The sequence below is a fragment of the Phyllostomus discolor genome, chromosome X, assembly GCF_004126475.2.
Source record: "Phyllostomus discolor isolate MPI-MPIP mPhyDis1 chromosome X, mPhyDis1.pri.v3, whole genome shotgun sequence".
In the NCBI taxonomy this organism is placed as follows: Eukaryota; Metazoa; Chordata; class Mammalia; order Chiroptera; family Phyllostomidae; genus Phyllostomus; species Phyllostomus discolor.
The window spans coordinates 511507-529881 of NC_050198.1; the positions used below are offsets into that span (position 1 = coordinate 511507).

Sequence of the window (18375 nt, forward strand, 5' to 3'; positions counted from 1 at the left end):
TATGTCCAAAAGTCAAAAACATAAACTGAGTAAGTTTGAAGGGGATTTTATAAATGCAGCTTTATCAGATTTTTCCAAAATGTTTACATCACATACTCAAATAAATCTCGAGCCATATTCACTTTTCAGCTTACTCATATCCTCTTTCTTATTTACCTAGCCAGTGTCAAAAAATTTACCAGTATTTCTAAGAATAGCCTAATGTATGGTTTGTCAATGACATAGAATGAAAGAGACTTTTGAATAGTACAGCCTTAAATAAGAAAATATTTAGTAAGTATAATTTCAGCAAATTATACTAGCTTTAACTGTGTGACTGTTCAAGATGAATTGTAGCCCCTCAAAACTTTTCAACCTCAGTTCAAATACCGTGCACACACAGATACTCCTCGCTTACGTTTACTGCCATATTTAAATGAAATTCAATAGTGATCTGTATATTAAGATATTCAGGAAAAAAATCACGCTAAGAAGGAAAGTAGGGAGCCCATGTAAGCTGTAATTATGATTCACTTGTTTCCAAATGAGCATCTCTTTTCCTCCGTGTGAACCCAACTGCTGACATGAGGTCTGGCCCTTCGAGATAACCTAGTCTACGCTGGCCCAACTGCAGAAAACTTCAGCCTGGGGGGATCTTAGGGCATCTTTTTTTTGGTGGCTCTAGAGCCATCATTCTACATCCGTGTTCGTGGCATACAGCCAAGCCAGGTGGGTGTTTAAAGTCATATAAAATCATTGGACATAGTCTCAAAACCTTAAAAGAAACATGAGAAAGGATGGGATTGCTCAAAAGCCAATGGCGTCTGAACTGGCACTGTTGGCTCCAATAGGAAGTAGCCAGAGAGACGCAGAACAAACCGGGCAGCTGGGGAACTGTGTTCTACTCCTAGGTCAGAGCCATCTCCCTGTGTGATTTTGGGCAACTCCCTTTTACCACTCGGAGCCTCGATTCCCTCATCTGCGGAATGGGGGTGAAACGACATGAGCTCCAAGGTTGCTTCAGGCTCTAAAAATGTTCCTTAGGTTTGTAGTAGGCATTGAGAGGTGAGAATAGCATCCTCCTTTCTGATGCAACAAAAAGGCAGAAGAAATAAGCACATGTCATGGTCAGTGTGTTGCTGCATTAGGCAAACAGGAAAAGAGTTGCATGCATGCCTGGATCCTAGAGCCAATCAGCAATGACACTTTCTATTTCTTCTTAGTCGTCACAGGCAAGACATTGAATGTCACATCCTTGCATGTTTCTGCCAACAGTATGGTGGCTTTTGACCTATAATAAATACTACTTCAGTTTGCCGAGTTAAAAAAAAACACCTATGACAAAACCTAGAGTAATGTGAATGTCTTTCTCCCCTTCTATTTCTTCTGTGCTCACAGTAACCCTCATCCTTTGATATCCTTATTTGACTTTACCTTCAAAACATATATACATCAGCCTCTCTCAAACACAAAATTACTCCGGTGTTGAAATACCCCCAAACTCTTAGGTTGGGGCATTCAAAGAGTTTCAGAATCTTCTCCCAACACGACTCTTCCAACATTCTGTCTTCTGGCCCGTCAATCAGCGCCCTGTGCTCTAGCCAGCATTGTCTAGAATCCCTAAGCTGTCTTGCAGATTCCTGCCAACAGGTCTCTGCTGGCCTGGCTCCTGAGGAATGCCTCCCTCGTCTTCTTTGATGCATAAGCCACTGATCTCTCATGGCAGCTAAATCCCAGCACCCTGAAGCTAGGTTTCTTGTCTATTCAAAACCAGAATCATCTCTTCCTCCTCCAAATCCTGAAGCACTCCTAACCCATCAATTCCGCAAGTCCATCAACAAGCGTTTATTCATTGTTGTGCCTCTGCCCTTTGCCAGGTGCTTTAGAGACAAAACTACAAAACACATGAAAGCAACAACATGAATCCTTATCTCACACTCCAATAACACAAGCCAGTGGTTAAAAAATAATTGGCAGACAGTCCACCTCCCAAGTCCACATCTTAACCATCACATCATTTGATCCCCTGGCTGGTAACGTGTTCGCACACATATTTCAGGCTTCTTCTGGCCAGGCTGAATGACGGGGGTATACATGAAACATTTGATTTTGTTCTCTCCAAGTTTCTATGTAAGTAAGTGTATTATTGGCCCTGTGTTACAGGTCAGTACTATGCAGCACAGGAATTTTAGGCAACATGCCCAAGAATTATATTTATTTACACATCCACAAGAGTAAAGGTACCTTGTGTACGTACTTTCCCTGCCTGTGCATTTTTCAGAACTTTCTGAGCTTATCAAAAATGACTCCAAAAATAATAAATCATCGGGCAATAATATATCCCTCTCCTCTGGTGAAGGAAGGGAGAGGGAGTTCACCAGGGGGAATAGACAGGTGAGGAGGGAAGACAGGAAGGCTGTGGGCCTTGAGCTTCCGGTTAAAAACATATCCCTGGAGATGTTTTACTTTACTCCACATATCATAAGTAATTTTGTACCAAACTAAGAAACTTAAAATATAGGTTTAACATATTTTGAAAATGTTTGGAAATAATATTTTCAACACACGGGAACTTTAAAAAACCAAATAGTGCACACTAAAGATTTGTTCCCACGAAATGAGAACAAGCAGAATTGCATTTTGTAGGACCTAGTTGGAACTGGTGAGACCCCATTTAATCAAAACATTTTAGGAGACACATGACTAACTTGTTTACATATCCCATGGCATTATGTAGTGAAACATCCTAAAGTATATCTATCTACATTTTAGATTAAAATCGAGCCTTAAATTATTGCGAACTAGCTTGAAAAAGTATATAGTGTTCCATGACAGAATGCCATACGTGATAAAAAATAAAAAAAGAAAGACTGATACCAGAGAATGTATAGATATCTAGGAATTAGATATTGTTTTTAAATAAAAGGCTTAGAAATGATAGGTGTAACGGTCCATTTTCATCTCTCAGGTCTGGGGTTGGCGTCCTGGCTTTGGGCATGATGTGTCTACATCCGCCACCAGAGAAAATATTTACCTACTGGAATCCGTGCTAGACTAAAAGTTCCATGAAGGAGGGGAACTGTGTCTGTTCATACTGACTTCACTCATTAAGCACATATTAACTTTTTTCATGATGTCTCTAAAAAACCTATATGCCAGGTATGATTGTTGGGAGGATAAAATAAATAATGTCTATCACATATCGGCATGAAACAAATATAAACTGTTCTAAATTATTTGAGATCTAGTTTATCCAAATTCACACCAGTAAGTTTAACAACGAAATGCAATGTATACCAAAATAATGGTCCATGTCCAATTGAATAAAATATAACATCTAGCTCCATTTTTATTTAGAAATTATCTTGCAGACGTTTGGTCATATATATGAATGAATATTTGCAATGTCATTATGAATTTAATTTCAACTTTTATGTAGGGTTAATAGTTGATGATTAATGAAGCAGCTCACAAATATTTATTGAGAATTAATCATCTACAAGATCCTGTGTGCAGCCATAGGTGAGTGATGATAGTGTGAGCGAAAGGTCTTTGCCTAACTTAGGGTGATTAAATCCGTGATAGAGACATTAACATGGGTTCAAGGGACTAGATAACTAGGTATACACCATAGTAAGTGAATGTTATAGGCTGAATTGTGCTCCTCCCCCAAAGTTCACTTGTTGAAGTCCTAACCTCCAATACTTCAGAATGTGACCTTATTTAGGAACGGGGTCATTGCACATATAATTAGTTCTCATGAGGTCATACTAGAGTAGAATGGGCCCTTAATTCAACATGTCTGGTTTCTTTATAAAAAGGGGAAATTTGGCCACAAAGACAAGCGCACAGGGAGAATGTCAGGTGATGAGACACAGGGAAAAGACAGCCGCCACCAACCCAAGGAGAAAGGCCTGGAACACATCATTTTCTTCCAGTCCTCAGAAGGAATCAACCTGCTGACCCCTGGATTTTGGACCTCTGGTGTACAGAACTGTGAGAAAAGAAATTTTATCGCTTAGGCCACCTAGTTTGTGGTCCTTTGTCATGGCAGCCCTAGCCAATTAACACAGTGACAAACACTAAAATCTTCTCACAGACCAGGGTTTCTGAACCTGGGCACTAGTGGTATTTGGGGCCAGAGAATTCTATGTGGTAGAGAACAGATGCTGCACCTGGTGAGATGCAGCGGCATCCCTGGTCTCTAGCCACTACACGCACCACAAACACACCTTTCACTGGAATCTGCACTATGCCTGCTACTACTTTCAAAGAAGAAACGAGTTCAAGAATTCTGAGGAACACTAAAAAATGTCTCACTCAGTATCCACTTGCAACTTTCCCAATTTCAAATGAAGTACAAGACTTTCAAACATGTACAACCTTACAATGTGTAAATGAAACCCAAGAGTGAAATCCCAAGTCTTCACCTCCAGATGAGAAGGGCTACAGAGGAAAGCGGAGCTTTAATTGGAACCTCTATCAGACTATTACAAAATTCCAATGGGATGATCCATTGAAATAAGCATTGTACAGATACACGCCCTCTGCCAACTTTTAGAGTCAGAATAGCAAGACAATGGTTGGAAACTTCAGTGTCAGCTAACTTTAAGTGGGGCTCTGCTGAATGTGAAGGTCAAGGAAAGGTCAAGTTATCTCAGTTTGTGTATTTTTATAGGTGTAACCAGAGAAAAGAAACAAGAGCTCCAACATTGCATGTTGGAACAGAAGACAAGGAGTTATGCATTGGAATTCCTTAAAAACTCTGGAATGCATTATATTAAATTCTCTCATACGTGATGTGTTCACAAATCAAACTTTTAATCCAAGTTTGGGAGGACCAAGAGGCTTCTCAAAATTCAATGAAAATGATGTCAAAAGGTCCACCTTATGATATGCTCCATTTAGAGACTTATTCATTTGGCATGAAGACTTTTCTCTTTTTTATCTTAAAAGAGAGTTCAGGAAATGCTAGCTTCATTTTCTCTTTGCTTCAGTATTTTATGAGTGCTTTTCAGTGCATAGTCTCTGAAAGCATTAGATTACTGACATGATGCTAGTTTAGACGACATGGAAGATTTTGTTTGCACGAATTCAACATGTTGGAATTTTTATGAGACATTTTTCTTTTACGCCTAGAAAAAAAAACGTATGAAGGTGTGTGCCAATTCCCTATATAAATACGTGTGTATACAGACACGCCTAATATGAGCAAAAATGTCCCCCAAGGTTTAGTGCTGTTGCAAGAAATGATTATTCGTCCTAATTATGGCAGAATTCCCTGTCTTCAAAGAAATGGACTTTTACTAACAGGAAGACAAAAACAATTTCAAACAGGAGACACCTGAGTCCTTATATATCCAAAATCAATAAAGTGAATCTATCATCTTATCAATGAAAGCATCCTCAGATGTGAAGGCCTAAGAAAAGTATACACTTACAGATGCATTTACTTTTTCAGACCAAAGTAATAATTAACAAAAATATGCTTCCTTGGTTAAGTACGACCTTTTCTGAATGCTGTTACTTTCTTTAAAAAAATCAATGTTTATATTGCACTGTGGTTTTTAAAAAGCAAGAAAGTACATATGTTCATAAATATGTAATAACTGAAATAGCATAGACAGCCACATGTCATATATGCTTATGATTCTTTTATTCTAATATAACTGACATTTTTTAGAAGAAACATGCTATGCTAGCATGTTATTTGTTTAAATGCTTATAAACATATTTTGTGGAATCCTGTAAATAAGTGCTTATAAGTATATTTTGTTGAGTGGCTGTAAATGTGTTCTGGTGCATTGGGTACTGTTTATATGCTTATATTCCTGGAATTAGAAGATAAAATATACTATATTGTTAATTGTCAAGCCCTCCTGGTGACAGTATCAACACCTGCTAACCCACTGGCTTGATTAGACAAGTGTGTGGGGCTTATAATCGAAGAGTTTTGTTTTTACCACAAAAAAGGCTAGAGCATGACAGTATTGCCTCATAAATTTGGAGGTATTATATACATAATTAATAACTCCTCTGTGACAGTATACAAGTAATGAAAAAACTTGACTACCAGGTTTAAGTATCAAATCTGGGAGTTGTTGACTATTGAACATCATTGTGGTGTTTTAACAAATGATCATTAAAAAGCAATGCTAGCTCTGGCTGGTATAGCTCAGTGGATTGAGTGTGGGCTGTGAACCAATGTGTCGCAGGTTCGATTCCCAGTCAGGGTACATGCCTGGGTTGCAGGCTATGACCTCCAACAACTGCACATGGCTGCACATGGATGTTTCTCTCTCTCTCTGTCTCTGTCTCTGTCTCTCTCTTTCTATCTCCCTCCCTTCCCTCTCTAAAAATAAATTTTAAAAAATCTTTAAAAAAAGCAATGCTAATCCAATCAAAGGAACATTTTTGATAAGGGCTCAAAAAGATCTGGTGCGTTCACATTTTGGAAAACAAAAACAAACACCTATGTCCAATCATCCTAAACATTTTGCCCTAAATCTAAAAGGGGGTAGAGGAAGATTGTGTTTGTTTCTCAGATTTGACAGCCACATCAAGTTCTGAAGAATTTGTTTTAGAGGCACAATTTATACATGCATGGCCTTCGCTATTACGAACTTTTGTAGTGTGGTTCTGGCTACTGCCATGCATTGCACTAGAAAACCAGTCATTGTCTGTCTTCCTTTGTCTACGTCTCTAAATCCTCGGGCTTAACTTCCTCTCCATGTTTAAAGACGGCTTTGCACCAGTCATCATTGGATACTTTAAGTGAGGCATCCTGCCCAGGTGATGCCTTTGTTCCCCAAGTGACATTTGGAAGCGGGGATTCACTTCAGCATGTCGACTTCCCTCATCATATCAAAAAAATAGGCAAACCAAATCACAGATGTGGTCCGCTAATCCAGCATCACAAAAGACACTGTGAGGTTCCGGGCAACACAAGCAGCCGTTCACGCTGAGAAGCGAGAGGAACCATTTGTGAAAGGTGACGGTGTGCTCGGAGTGGTAATACTCTTTAGATCACGTGATTCCCTTTCTGTTTGCTCAACAGAACGGTGTGTGTTTTTCCTGAGAGGAAGGACTTCAATATATATTTACTCAAAGCTCTTAATTTATACTTCCTCTCCTTTTAATTGACATCTTGTGAACTAAAATTAGCTGGTGAGCCTAGTATCTCACTAATAGCCAGCTCTCCCGGCTGAGGTTGCGATAATTAGACCCACCGTCATCTGAAGTTGAACAGACATCTGGAGACCCGGCTTATTTCCTCCCCGGTGTATTCTATCCATATTTAGAGAGAGATTTTTTAATTTGATGAATAGTCGTATTAATTATAACTCCCTGAGCTGGGGTTAAGTTAATAATTTCACGTTAAAAGTGCAGTTCAAACGGTCTTGCCTGCAACCTTCCTGAATAAAAAGCGTCTACGAAAAGGAATTCTCTCATGAAACCTGAGATGGTCAGAGCACTCTAGTTCACCAAGAAGGTGGGTATCGTTTCCACAAGGAATAAAAGGTCACATGTCCTCGAAAAGCCCCCATTTGCTTCAGGCATTCCTCTTCTCGTCTTTTGTTTGTACAGTAACTAGACACAGGTACAATGCCAGTGAAATTAGTTTTCCCTGATGAGTGAGGAAAATAAATGCCCCCCAAATGCCCAAAGCCAAATTTTATCTGCCATTCCTTCTTGGTCTCTCTCCCTCTCTCTCTCTCTCTCTGTCTGTCCCTCTCCCAACTGCAAGCGTTGAACAGAATCCAGAGTTTTCACACTCGCCCTCACCTTGACAACGCTGAAATCACAAGCGGCAGTCAACTCCTACAAGATCCCCTGATTGTGCAACACGTATCGGCTGCCAAACAACGCGCTCAAGCAAATCAGATAACAAAGGGGACGGGCAAACCTTCACCTGCCGTGCTCGCTAGCAGGGAATACACTTTTTATTTCCGTGACATTCGCTGGCAGAAAGGGGTGGGCTTAAGGCAGATCGGACTAACCTTCAATTTGTCATAGCGCTCACTCAAAGCTGCCACCTGGTGATCTCGGTGCCGCCCAACCAGTTTACACAAGGCACAGATTAACTGGTCATCGGTCACACAGTACATATTCACCTTCTCATCCTCGTGCTCCAGGCACATCAGCCCCCGGATGTGCGAGTCCGGAATTGGCTCAATCAGACGATGGCCTGTGAAGGGCTTCTTGTTTGGGTGAGTGGCTTTCAGGCACTCATCGCAGTAGGACACCTCACAAGTGACACAGGTCTTCACAGCGTCCTGGGCAGGCTCCTGGTCACAGAACTGACAGAGGACCTTCTCGGCGGAGGTCATGGCGTTGGCGTCGAATGCCCGCTCTCGGCGGGTCTCGCTGGGGGAATTGGGCCCGCTCACGGAGGCTTTCTGGAATCTGTCGATGATGTTCTGCAGCGTGACGTTGCGCTTGAGCCCGTCTAGACCTCGCTGGCTGAGCGTGATGACATGTCGGCAGGTCGGGCACTGGAAGGCGGTAATAGACTCCACGGACTCGTTGGTGGCACAGTGTGACACCAGGATACGGTGGGCGCAGTTGAAGCAGAGACTGTGTGCGCAGGGTAGCAGGAGAGGGTCCTCGAAGAGCTCCAGACAAATTGGGCAGGTCAGCTCCGACTCCAATGTTTCCATCTTCAGGCACAGCTCTCCTGGGTCATCAGCAAATTCCAAGGAAGCTGATCAGCTATCTGGAAACAGAACATAAGATCTGATTAGGCCTGAGGGGCTCAGGCATGGGCGGGGGGGGGGCTGTCAGCTTTGAATGCATCTCAGAATAATTCCAAACACACTTCGTGGAAGAGTCAATCTGTGTACATTCCAAGTAATTCTTTCTTTTCACTGGGGAAATAAGAAGGGGACAAACACCGCAAGCCAGCATAGCAGCAAACATTTTCTCAGAGTCCCAGCTATTGAAAGCAGCAGTTTTGGGGGGAAGGGGGGCAAGTTTGTTCTTTAAAGGGTCTTACTCCAAATTGGCAAGTTATTGAAACTGTAATTTTCATCATTTGTATCTCATCACAATCATCTTATTGTGTCACAGCCAAGTTTTACCTTCGGTTGAAAATGAAACTGTAGGAACATTAATTAACGAACTATAGAGTCTTTCATAACTTTGAATTTATGAATGTACATGCTCATGTATATGTGTTTTAAGGACTTTTTTACTCTGAAATGCCAAACCAGGCTTCGGAGGAGTAGAAAGGCCCTTATTGTAGAAATGGGCATGAAATGTGTATGAAATCAAACGCACAATTTCTGCAGAAATCATGCCTCACTATGGGACGTCAGCTTCCAAACTAGTTTCCTGAGAAAAAACATTGACTTTCAAGGAAGATGCCTGCGATAGACGCGGTGTTTTTGGCATGTGTTTATGACTCTTCTGAATCACCTATTGTTGAATCCAGTAGTGGGACGTGGGTGGGCAGAGAAAAACAGAGAACAATATCTAAGGGCCTCTTTCGTGGCTACAGGGAGCTTGGCTGTCAATGAGTAATAACGATTTCAGTAATTAGAACAAGCATTTTAATGGCTATGCTACTTATCCGAGAAGTGATAACAGTGGTAACGATTCCCATTTAGAAAGCATTTTCAGGCAATCACATTACTCTGAAGAGCCTTCTTGCAGACTACTTAAGGGACCAACCCTGCATCGCCTCCCTGGCCTAAAAGCTCCCACCGAGGGCTTGGGCCGGGCTGGCAGGAGGTCCAACCTCACACTCACAGCCCTGCAGCCCCGAGGTGACCTCCACCTGCCTTTTTGCTCTCCTCTACGCCGCCTTTGGGTGGCCCAGCTGCACACTCCCCTTGCCATGAGGACTTGCTGCTTTTGTGAACCATTGCTCGCCTTCCCTACAAAAAGGGTAGCGGGGAGAATCCCACAAAAGCCCTGGTTCATTAAGGGGAAGAGGCCTCCTGCTCATTAGCAGGCCTGGGAACCGAGCCTCTTTGAACCTTCTCCCTTTCAAGACCATTAGCAGAGGTCTGCGGAGCAGCGCTGGGGATGTTAGCTGCAGCCCGCTGCTGGCTGCGGGAGAACACTGCGGTTTACTCAGTGGACTCCGGGTTCCAAATGGGGGGGGTTCTCCCCCTAATTTATGGGAAGGCTTCACATTCAGAGGTATGTTTAGTGATTCTGACAATTGGCCTTTTTGTGTTCACACCTCCATTTATTTACAAAATTCTCCGTTTCTGGAGTACCCTGACCCCTGTGGAAATAGCATCCCTCAGAAATACCATGTGGTGCTTCGGTTAAACTAATGCTCATCTCGCTACAAGCTGAATGCTAACTGCTCATTAAAAGTGTAGAGTGTGCTGAGCTTGTTAAAAATTAAAAGAGCTGCTGGCTTCACAGAAGCCTGGTATCTTAAAAAAAAGACTCTTCAGCCATTTGCTAATATTAACTACATAAGAGAGAACGAATGGGCAGCCGAGGTTTGAAATATTAAAGCTTGCTTGTGTCTCCACAGCCTGCAATGGAAAGCTCGGGGCTGCCGTTGTGAGAAACTTATCATTCCCATCTGGTCCCACCAACTCTTCCTAGAGGTGGCTTGAAAGAAATGGACAGGTTTTACCCACTAATCATTTATTTTAGTTAATCGTGGAAAAGTCGAATTATCTCCCATTTCTTCTCTCTTCCCACCACCAGCATGTAAATTAAAGTAAAACTGTCGTCCTTTTAGTCTGTCTTGTTCGCAGGTGAAACAAGCAGAATACCTATTGATGGATCTCAACAGAGAAGGATGAGCATCGATGATGTCGATGGAGAGCTAGGATGATAGGATTTTTAAGTAGGTGTCAAGGATTACACCCTATAGTGGCACAAACGGACTTTCTAGAGGTGGCTCTATTATGGGCTCCAATGGAAATGCTGACATTTAACTTAACAGACATTTATCGGGTGCCAAGCACTAAGCTGGCTTGGGAAGCTGGATCTGACCTCCTCATCATCCCACCTCTGTGATCATGGGCCAAGCCCGCATCACCTCTTACGTGGATTATCACGACGGCTTTGTATAGAGCCTCCTGGCTTCTCTCACTCTTGCCCTGCCTTCCCTGGCCTATCCTCCGCTCGGGAGCCAGCAACCCTGAGAAAACACGCCACGGCCTGCCTCTCCTCTCTCCTCCCCTCCCCTCCAGGGGCTTCCCATCTCACTCAGAGAGGAACTTACCCGAATAAAACCAGCCCTGGAAAACACAGACTCAGACAGTGACCTCATTTCCTCCCACGCTACCCCTTGTTCTGCTCTGGCCTCACAGCCTCCTTGGGATTCCTGAAACATGCCAAGCACGTCCTGTCTTCCCCTCACACGGTCTTGGAATGTACATGACTCTTTGCTCCCTCCAGTGTCCCCTTTTTTTGTGAACCCACAGAAAACCAATTCCCTGCTACCACCACAATCACCCACCCACCCACCCACCCCTCATTGAAAGCCTTCCCTTATGTTTTTTGCCCCCATAACACTGATCACTGACATAGGTATTCGTCTGTTCACGGCCCCATCTCTCCCCACTGCTGTACCACCACTAAAATGGAAGCTTTCTGAGATCAGGGACTTGGCTTTGCTTTTTGAGGGATGTCCCAGCAGTGCCTTGCACATAGTAGGACTCAAACCTTCATTTACTGAATCAATGAATGTACTGAAGTTGAAGTTAAAACCAAAAAGAATAACACATGACCACCACCTTCAAGGATCTCTCAATAGATTAGAACAGAGGTCAGCAAACTTTTCCTATAAAGGGCAAGATAGTAAACATTGTTGGTGTTGGGGGGCCATACAGGCCCCGCGACAACTGCTCAACCTCACTGTGGCGTGCAGAAGGAGTCCTATACCACACGCAAATGAATGAGAAGTGGCTGTCCAGTGAGATCATGTTTACAAAAAGTTAGCAAGATGGATATGGCCCATGTGTTAGAAGACAGGTACATGTACAGCTAGCCAAAATATGCATGAGAATCAACTTGGAGAAGTATCAATAAAATGCTGTGACAGCAACAATGGTGGAGTAAGACTCCGACAAGAACACACAAGTTTCCAGCGCTATCAGGAAATGAGATGCAATAGGATTTCACCCTGACATCGATGGAAATGATATGAGATGAATGCTACGGGGCAATACATGTAAGAAACATTTAGTAACAAGCTGCTCTAAACTCAATCCTTTTCTTTTATTGCTATAGCACTTGGCGCGGTGCTTCGTGTAGGTGTCTATGCTGTACATGCTGGCCAAATGAATTAAGTGATGACAAAATATCTAGATGCAAAGTGAGGTTCAGGCAGTTTTCTGAGTCTTTTGCCTGTATGCTGCCAAAAAGGAAGGGTTTTTTTTTTTTGATTTGACATCTATAGTGGATCCCATTTCTTTCAACTTTTATGGAGATTTTGCCATGGCATAGACATCATTTTTGTTAAATTCCTTAACAATATGTTACTAATAAGCATACATTCCACTCCCCCACCTTAAAAGATAGCATGGTTTGTTTTCTAGCTTTCTTTACAATATACTTTTTTGATAAATGAAAATGCCATTCATTCTTTCACAAAATGTTCAAGTCCCTTTACGTGTTTGGTCCCGAGACAAGGAATGGTAACACGTGGCCCCTGCCTCAGTGATCTTAGGGGAGAAAAAATAGGAACAAATTGCTATCCAACGTAGCAAAAGACACGTGCCAAAAACTGAGGGAGAAGAGGATGGGGAAGCTTCCTGAAAGAGGCCACATGTAAAGTGGGTCTTAGAAGATGAACAGTTCACCGAGAACATAGACGTGGGTGTGGGTAGATTTTCTAGCAAACGTTATCTTTTCTGAACGACCATAATTTAATTTACAAGGCGCAAAAAGGAAAGAGAGCTTCTTAACTGTCACCACAATGGAAGGAAGTCACACTTGCATATCATTGTCAGGAAATTCTATAGCCCTACATTCTTCTGAATGGGCTGATTGCTCCTCATTCAGAGGAGGATGTGGGTAATCGTGGGAACCCCTTGCAACAAACTGGGAATGGCAACAATTCACAGCTCACGTTTCTGCTTGCCCAGGGCTTGCAATCTAGAGCGTGGCACGGAATAGTGAGTGAGGAAAGAGAGCTTGAGGGTGAGCAGCTGATCTAGAATGATCTGCAGCTCAGCTATTCATTAGCTGCTTGTCTCTGCGTGAGTGTTCACAGATGTTCCCTTCAATTCCTCTAGCCCTCATCCTAATCACATCCCTAACATAAACCCTGCATTCTGGAACGCACTGAATGTCAGGCATGTTTTCCAGAAACTTACTAATTACAGACTTCCGAGGAAAAGCACTTATTTAAAATGGAAAATCAATAAATGGATGAACAACGACATAAATGTTTTCACACCTCTCTATTCCTCCTTTTCCTCCCTCTCTCATTCTGTGCATCACTGAAATTATGCTTTTCTAGTTTTCTTCTCTTTCTAACCGCTGACTTCTGCCAGATAATCAAAGTCTAGGTGGTTTACAGCTTTCCTTAAAACACACACACACACACACACACACACACACACACACACACAAAACAAAAAACAAAAAACCAGCCCTGGCTGGCATAGCTCAGTGGATTGAGCTCAGGCTGAGAACCAGGCATCGCAGGTTCGATTCCCAGTCAGGGCACATACCTGGGTTGCAGGCCATGGCCTCCAGCAACCGCACATTGATGTCTCTCTCTCTCTCTCTATCCCCCCTTCCCTCTCTAAAAATAAATAAATAAAATCTTAAAAACAAACAAACCAGGTTGCCTATTCATTTCATGTTCTGCCTCTGGGAATGACTCCTAGGTGTATATCTCACAGTGCCATCTCTTTCCAGAATGCCAGTTCGGTATCGTCAGCTCTGTGCTTCACCTCCTGTAAGTGCGTTAACCCAGAGTATGCACCTCATGGGATTCATCAGCTTTCTGTCCCAAACCCATCTGCCCCACATGCTTCCCGGGATTTCCATTCTCCTGATCACAAGTCAGACACTCACCACATTTTCTACTCTTTTGTCTGTCGGGGAAGCAGAGTAATGAATGAGTCCCAAAGGTGTCTACATCCTAATCCTTGGAACCTATGAACATGGTAGGTTACAAGGCAAAGAAGAATTCAGGTGGAAGATGGAATGAAGGTTACTAAAGGGCTGACCTTGAGCCCAAGAGATGAGCCCGGATCATCCAGTGGACTCAATGCAGTCACACAGGCCCTTAAATGTGGGAATGGGAGGTGAAAGAGTAGTGCCAGGTGATGCGATATGAAAAAGACTCAACAGGACATTGCTGGCTTTGAAGACGGAGGAAGGGGCCACAAGCCAAGGGGTGTATCCAGCCTCTGGAAGTTGAAAATGTTAAAGAAACATGCTTCCATAGAGTCTCCAGAAACTCAGCCCTGAAGATAGCTGGATTATAGGCCAGTGAGACCCACGTCAGACTTCTGACCTCCCGTGTTGTGTGAAGCCATGAAGTGTGTGGTACTTTGCTATAGCATCAATAAGAAACTATATAGTCTCCATCCCCCAAATCCAAATCATTAGGTAAGACATTTAAGGCCAATCCTGAGTAGTTTTTTGGTTGGCTTCCTTCTCTCTGTTCTTACTGTCTGTGTGTTCATCCAGACCTTCCTTGCTGCATTCCTAGACTATTACAAAAAACCCTCCTAACTTCACACTTTACTTTCCCAACTTTTGTCCTTCAGTTTCACCTTTGCAACATACTTCTGGAACCACAACTTTCTCCCGTCACTTCTCTTAAGGGCTGAAACTATTGTGCAGCTCCCTGCTGCCCAAAGCATGAATCCTGACTCCTTGTCCCCTTCTCAAAGCCTTGCCCAAGTTTCCCCCAAGCTGCTTCTTCAACCTTATTTCCAATCATTCACCTCCTATACTGGGGAACCAGTAAAGGGGACCATTTGTTGTTCTTGGCAATTGCCTTTGCTTTCCTTCCTAGCACACATCATCTTTCCTTTGCGAGATATTTCTTGTTTCTTGTTTATTTTCTTGCTTTTGTTCTCTGATTTTCTAACATGAGAACAGAATGTCCTAGAGGCTCCAAGAGCCCTGGCCACCACTATATTTGGGAATTTCATGTTGAACAAAATAGAATTGCTTTTAAAAAGATGGCTCTACATAGTGTGACATGTCTTAAATATTTACAATTAGCAAAGTAAATCTTTTAACTGGAAAACACAAAGCAATAGAATAATACTAATTACAAAAGAACTAAAGTATTTACTGAATAATACTATTTCCCAGTACACAACAATAATGGGACTTAGGTTGAAAGTTATATAATCCATCTCAATCTTTCAATATAGTTAGATTAGCTCTGGGGCCAATACAGGCATGCATGCACAAGTACATACACACAAACAAATCTCTATAACACTCATTATAAATTTCGGGCCAATCTGAATGGGTAGCCTGAGACAAAAGACCCTTACCCCTTCAACCTCCCATGATAAAGCTGAATATAAGAGGCTCATGCCTTTCAGGGTTAAGGAAAAATCAACAGAAAGATGAAGAGGCATGGATGAGGGCTGTAGGACTCATGGGACCTGGGTACCCAAGTGACGGCTAAGGTAATCTGGCCAATCCAGTTGCCTTGGCAGATGGCCCCTTGCTCCCTCTGGGCGCTAAGCATCATTAGCCTGACCTAGCATTCATCCCAGGAGGAGGATTTTTGTGGTGGGAGAAGGGCTTTCTTTTGTCCAAGGTACAGGATCTGGGAGGAAACAGAATGAGGGAGAAAGTTCCCAGTGAAATAGGAAGGATATTGGGTCTTAAAGAATTCAGATGTAGTGGTTGGGCTTGAGAAAGAAGATGGGGAACTCAAGACCCTTGTGGATTGTTGTTGTAGGCCAAGAAGATGCAAGTTATGGGGGTTTATGTCTGTTGGATTCATCTTTTTTTGCCTCCCCTTTTAAAGTAAGGGGCAAAACTATTGACCTGGCAAGCCAATGCAGAGAAAACATTGAAACCCCTGCCTATGCTGTCACAAGTCTTGCCACCATCTTGGTAGCTCAGTTTAGAATTTTGCCACTTTTTCCCTTGTAGTCTCACCTGACCTCTGCTATGAAACAATGAAGATAACCTGCACCCTGAAGAAACAAACACCTGGGAGTCCTATGAAGATGGCATGGACTGCAAGGTTGAACCCATGGCCAAAGTCAATGAGCAAGCTTTCTAGTTCAAAGTCCCAAGAACAGGGAAATTTCATCCATATATTCAAGAAATGACCAAGAATTAGGAGTCTCCATAACACATGAATTCTATGAGTACAATCACCTACTAAAATAAGGAGATACTTGATTGTCAGCATGTCATCCATGAGCTCTTTCATTCAAGATTTCTCCTAATGGAGACACTGACATTTTAATCATAAGGTCTACCCGTTTCTCAATGCATCCCTACATGTATTCTATGTTGTGTCTGCATAGTCCATGAAAAAAAAAATCATTTTTCTAAGTTGGAGTGTATGAAAAAGAGAATACATTCTAGCCACCAATAATTTTACTTTCAGTCCCTCACTTTGTACGGTTCTGAAAGTCATCACTATAAGGGAAATTCATTAGCCACTGGATCAAGGAATAAACTTGGATACCAACACTAGGTAGCCTGTGACCAATTGTTAATACCAGGTGGCTCTTAGCTACTGCCCAGATGTACCGCAAGGCACCTCTTCCATCCCCCCCCCGCAAATATCCTCTGGAGTATGGAAACTAAGCTTGGTGTTAAATTTACCAAAACATAACTGAGGTGAAAAACACACTGTCCAAACTGCATACTACTATACTTAGCCATATAAAAAATGGTTTTAAACGGAAAATTTCTATAAGTGTTGCGAACAAGAGATAGCATCAGAAATGCTATGAGTACATTGAATTCTTTGTTGAGTCCTCAGTTTCAGAAACACAATCAAGTCCATTTCCTACCCTGTCTCTTCACATGGGTAAGATTTCGTTGACTCATTGTCAGCTGAATTTTTGCGATACGATTATGCCTATTATAGAACCACAGGTGGAATAATTTTTTAAGAACAGCGGAATGATGTTTTTGTGTTGGATCAGCAAAAGTACAGACTTTCAGAGGACTCACAACGTCGGGACTGTGAGACACTGGACATGAACTTTAGTGTGTGAGGAAGGGTGTGTGCAACAGGGACTAAACCAAGAAGGGACTTGCTGTCATTTCATCACATAATCTCTCATCACCAAACATTCTCTAACAGAAACTCAATCAAAACTGGATGCTACATCCAAGATGATTCACCACAGACAGAGGATTTTAAATAACCTAAGGACTGAATGTCTACATATTCAGTCATGGTTTAGTATGTAACTTTGAGTTCTAAAAACCACAGAATACACACACTACCCGAATGCTATTGTACTTTACTGATGGGTACCTTGGCTGATTTAACACACAGGTGAGCCAGTAAATCCCAATAAAATAGGCTCATGAGGAGAGGGAGAGCGGGGAGAGGAAGCGCCAACTGAATTTAGTGGCATTATGAAAGACTGGAAATCGATGTCACAATATACGACACATTCCAGCCCAGATTATGGCAGAGAGCAGTAAAAATGCAAAGAGGTTCTTAAAGCAACAATATAAAGAACACAGCGAGTTAGGAACAGGTGAAAAAAAGAGGGATCCTGTAACACGCCTCTGAAATATCACTGTGGTTAACCTCCAACTGTCAACACACTCAAACCTGTTCACTTCAGTGGTGACAGATGACTAAGAATTTCTGCCAGCCAAAGTTTAGGGCAGCAGAGGGACTGATTTAAAAAAAAAAAGCGACAAGCAGATAAGCACTGAGGTACTTACTAGCCCCAAGTTTTAAAATAACTAATTAGTACAACAGATAGTTTCAGTAACGTGTCATTTCATCTTTATTCTACGGAGTGTTAAAAGTTTAAAATTTTTATCTAATACCTAAAGTGAGAGTGGGGGAAGACTTTTAATTTCACCAAACACCCACCTGGTGGAATTCATGCAAATTAAATTAAACTGTTCACAAAACCTCTTCTGTACTTCCACATCTGTCTATAACACGCTCATTTTTTCGTAATTGGATCTCTAGGACATTCTTTAAAATAATCACACACTCTCTTGACCATGCAAACTGATTAATAATGAATGAACATTCCTGAAAAGAATCATTTGAAAGCACGGCAGATGTCTTGAGGGATAAGAAGGCTTTAATGATAAAAATTAAGGAGAAATGGGAGCTAGGTCTCATTGTCTTGTTATGTTAATTGAAACCTAGTCTCCCAAATTTACTTAACAGAATGCTTAAATACACCTTCTGGAGTTCATTTACACGAGCACACAAGCAAAAAGATACAAATGACAATGCAGCAAAGCGATCCTAATTTCTCCAGGAAC

The 18375-nt window shown here is 42.2% G+C and overlaps 1 protein-coding gene across 5 annotated transcripts in view; it reads right to left on the reverse strand.

The window, feature by feature from the left end:
• Window positions 1-18375, reverse strand: part of MID1 (midline 1) — a 400721-nt gene that overhangs the window by 103396 nt on the left and 278950 nt on the right. For 4 of the 5 annotated variants that reach the window (XM_036016641.1, XM_036016640.1, XM_028522394.2 and 1 more), the window contains exon 2: window positions 7980-8695. In XM_036016641.1, the coding sequence (XP_035872534.1) occupies window positions 7980-8639 (660 nt within the window). In that variant the 5' untranslated portion in view covers window positions 8640-8695. The remainder of the gene's footprint in view (window positions 1-7979; window positions 8696-18375) is intronic. The other variant, XM_028522396.2, reaches the window with a different exon arrangement.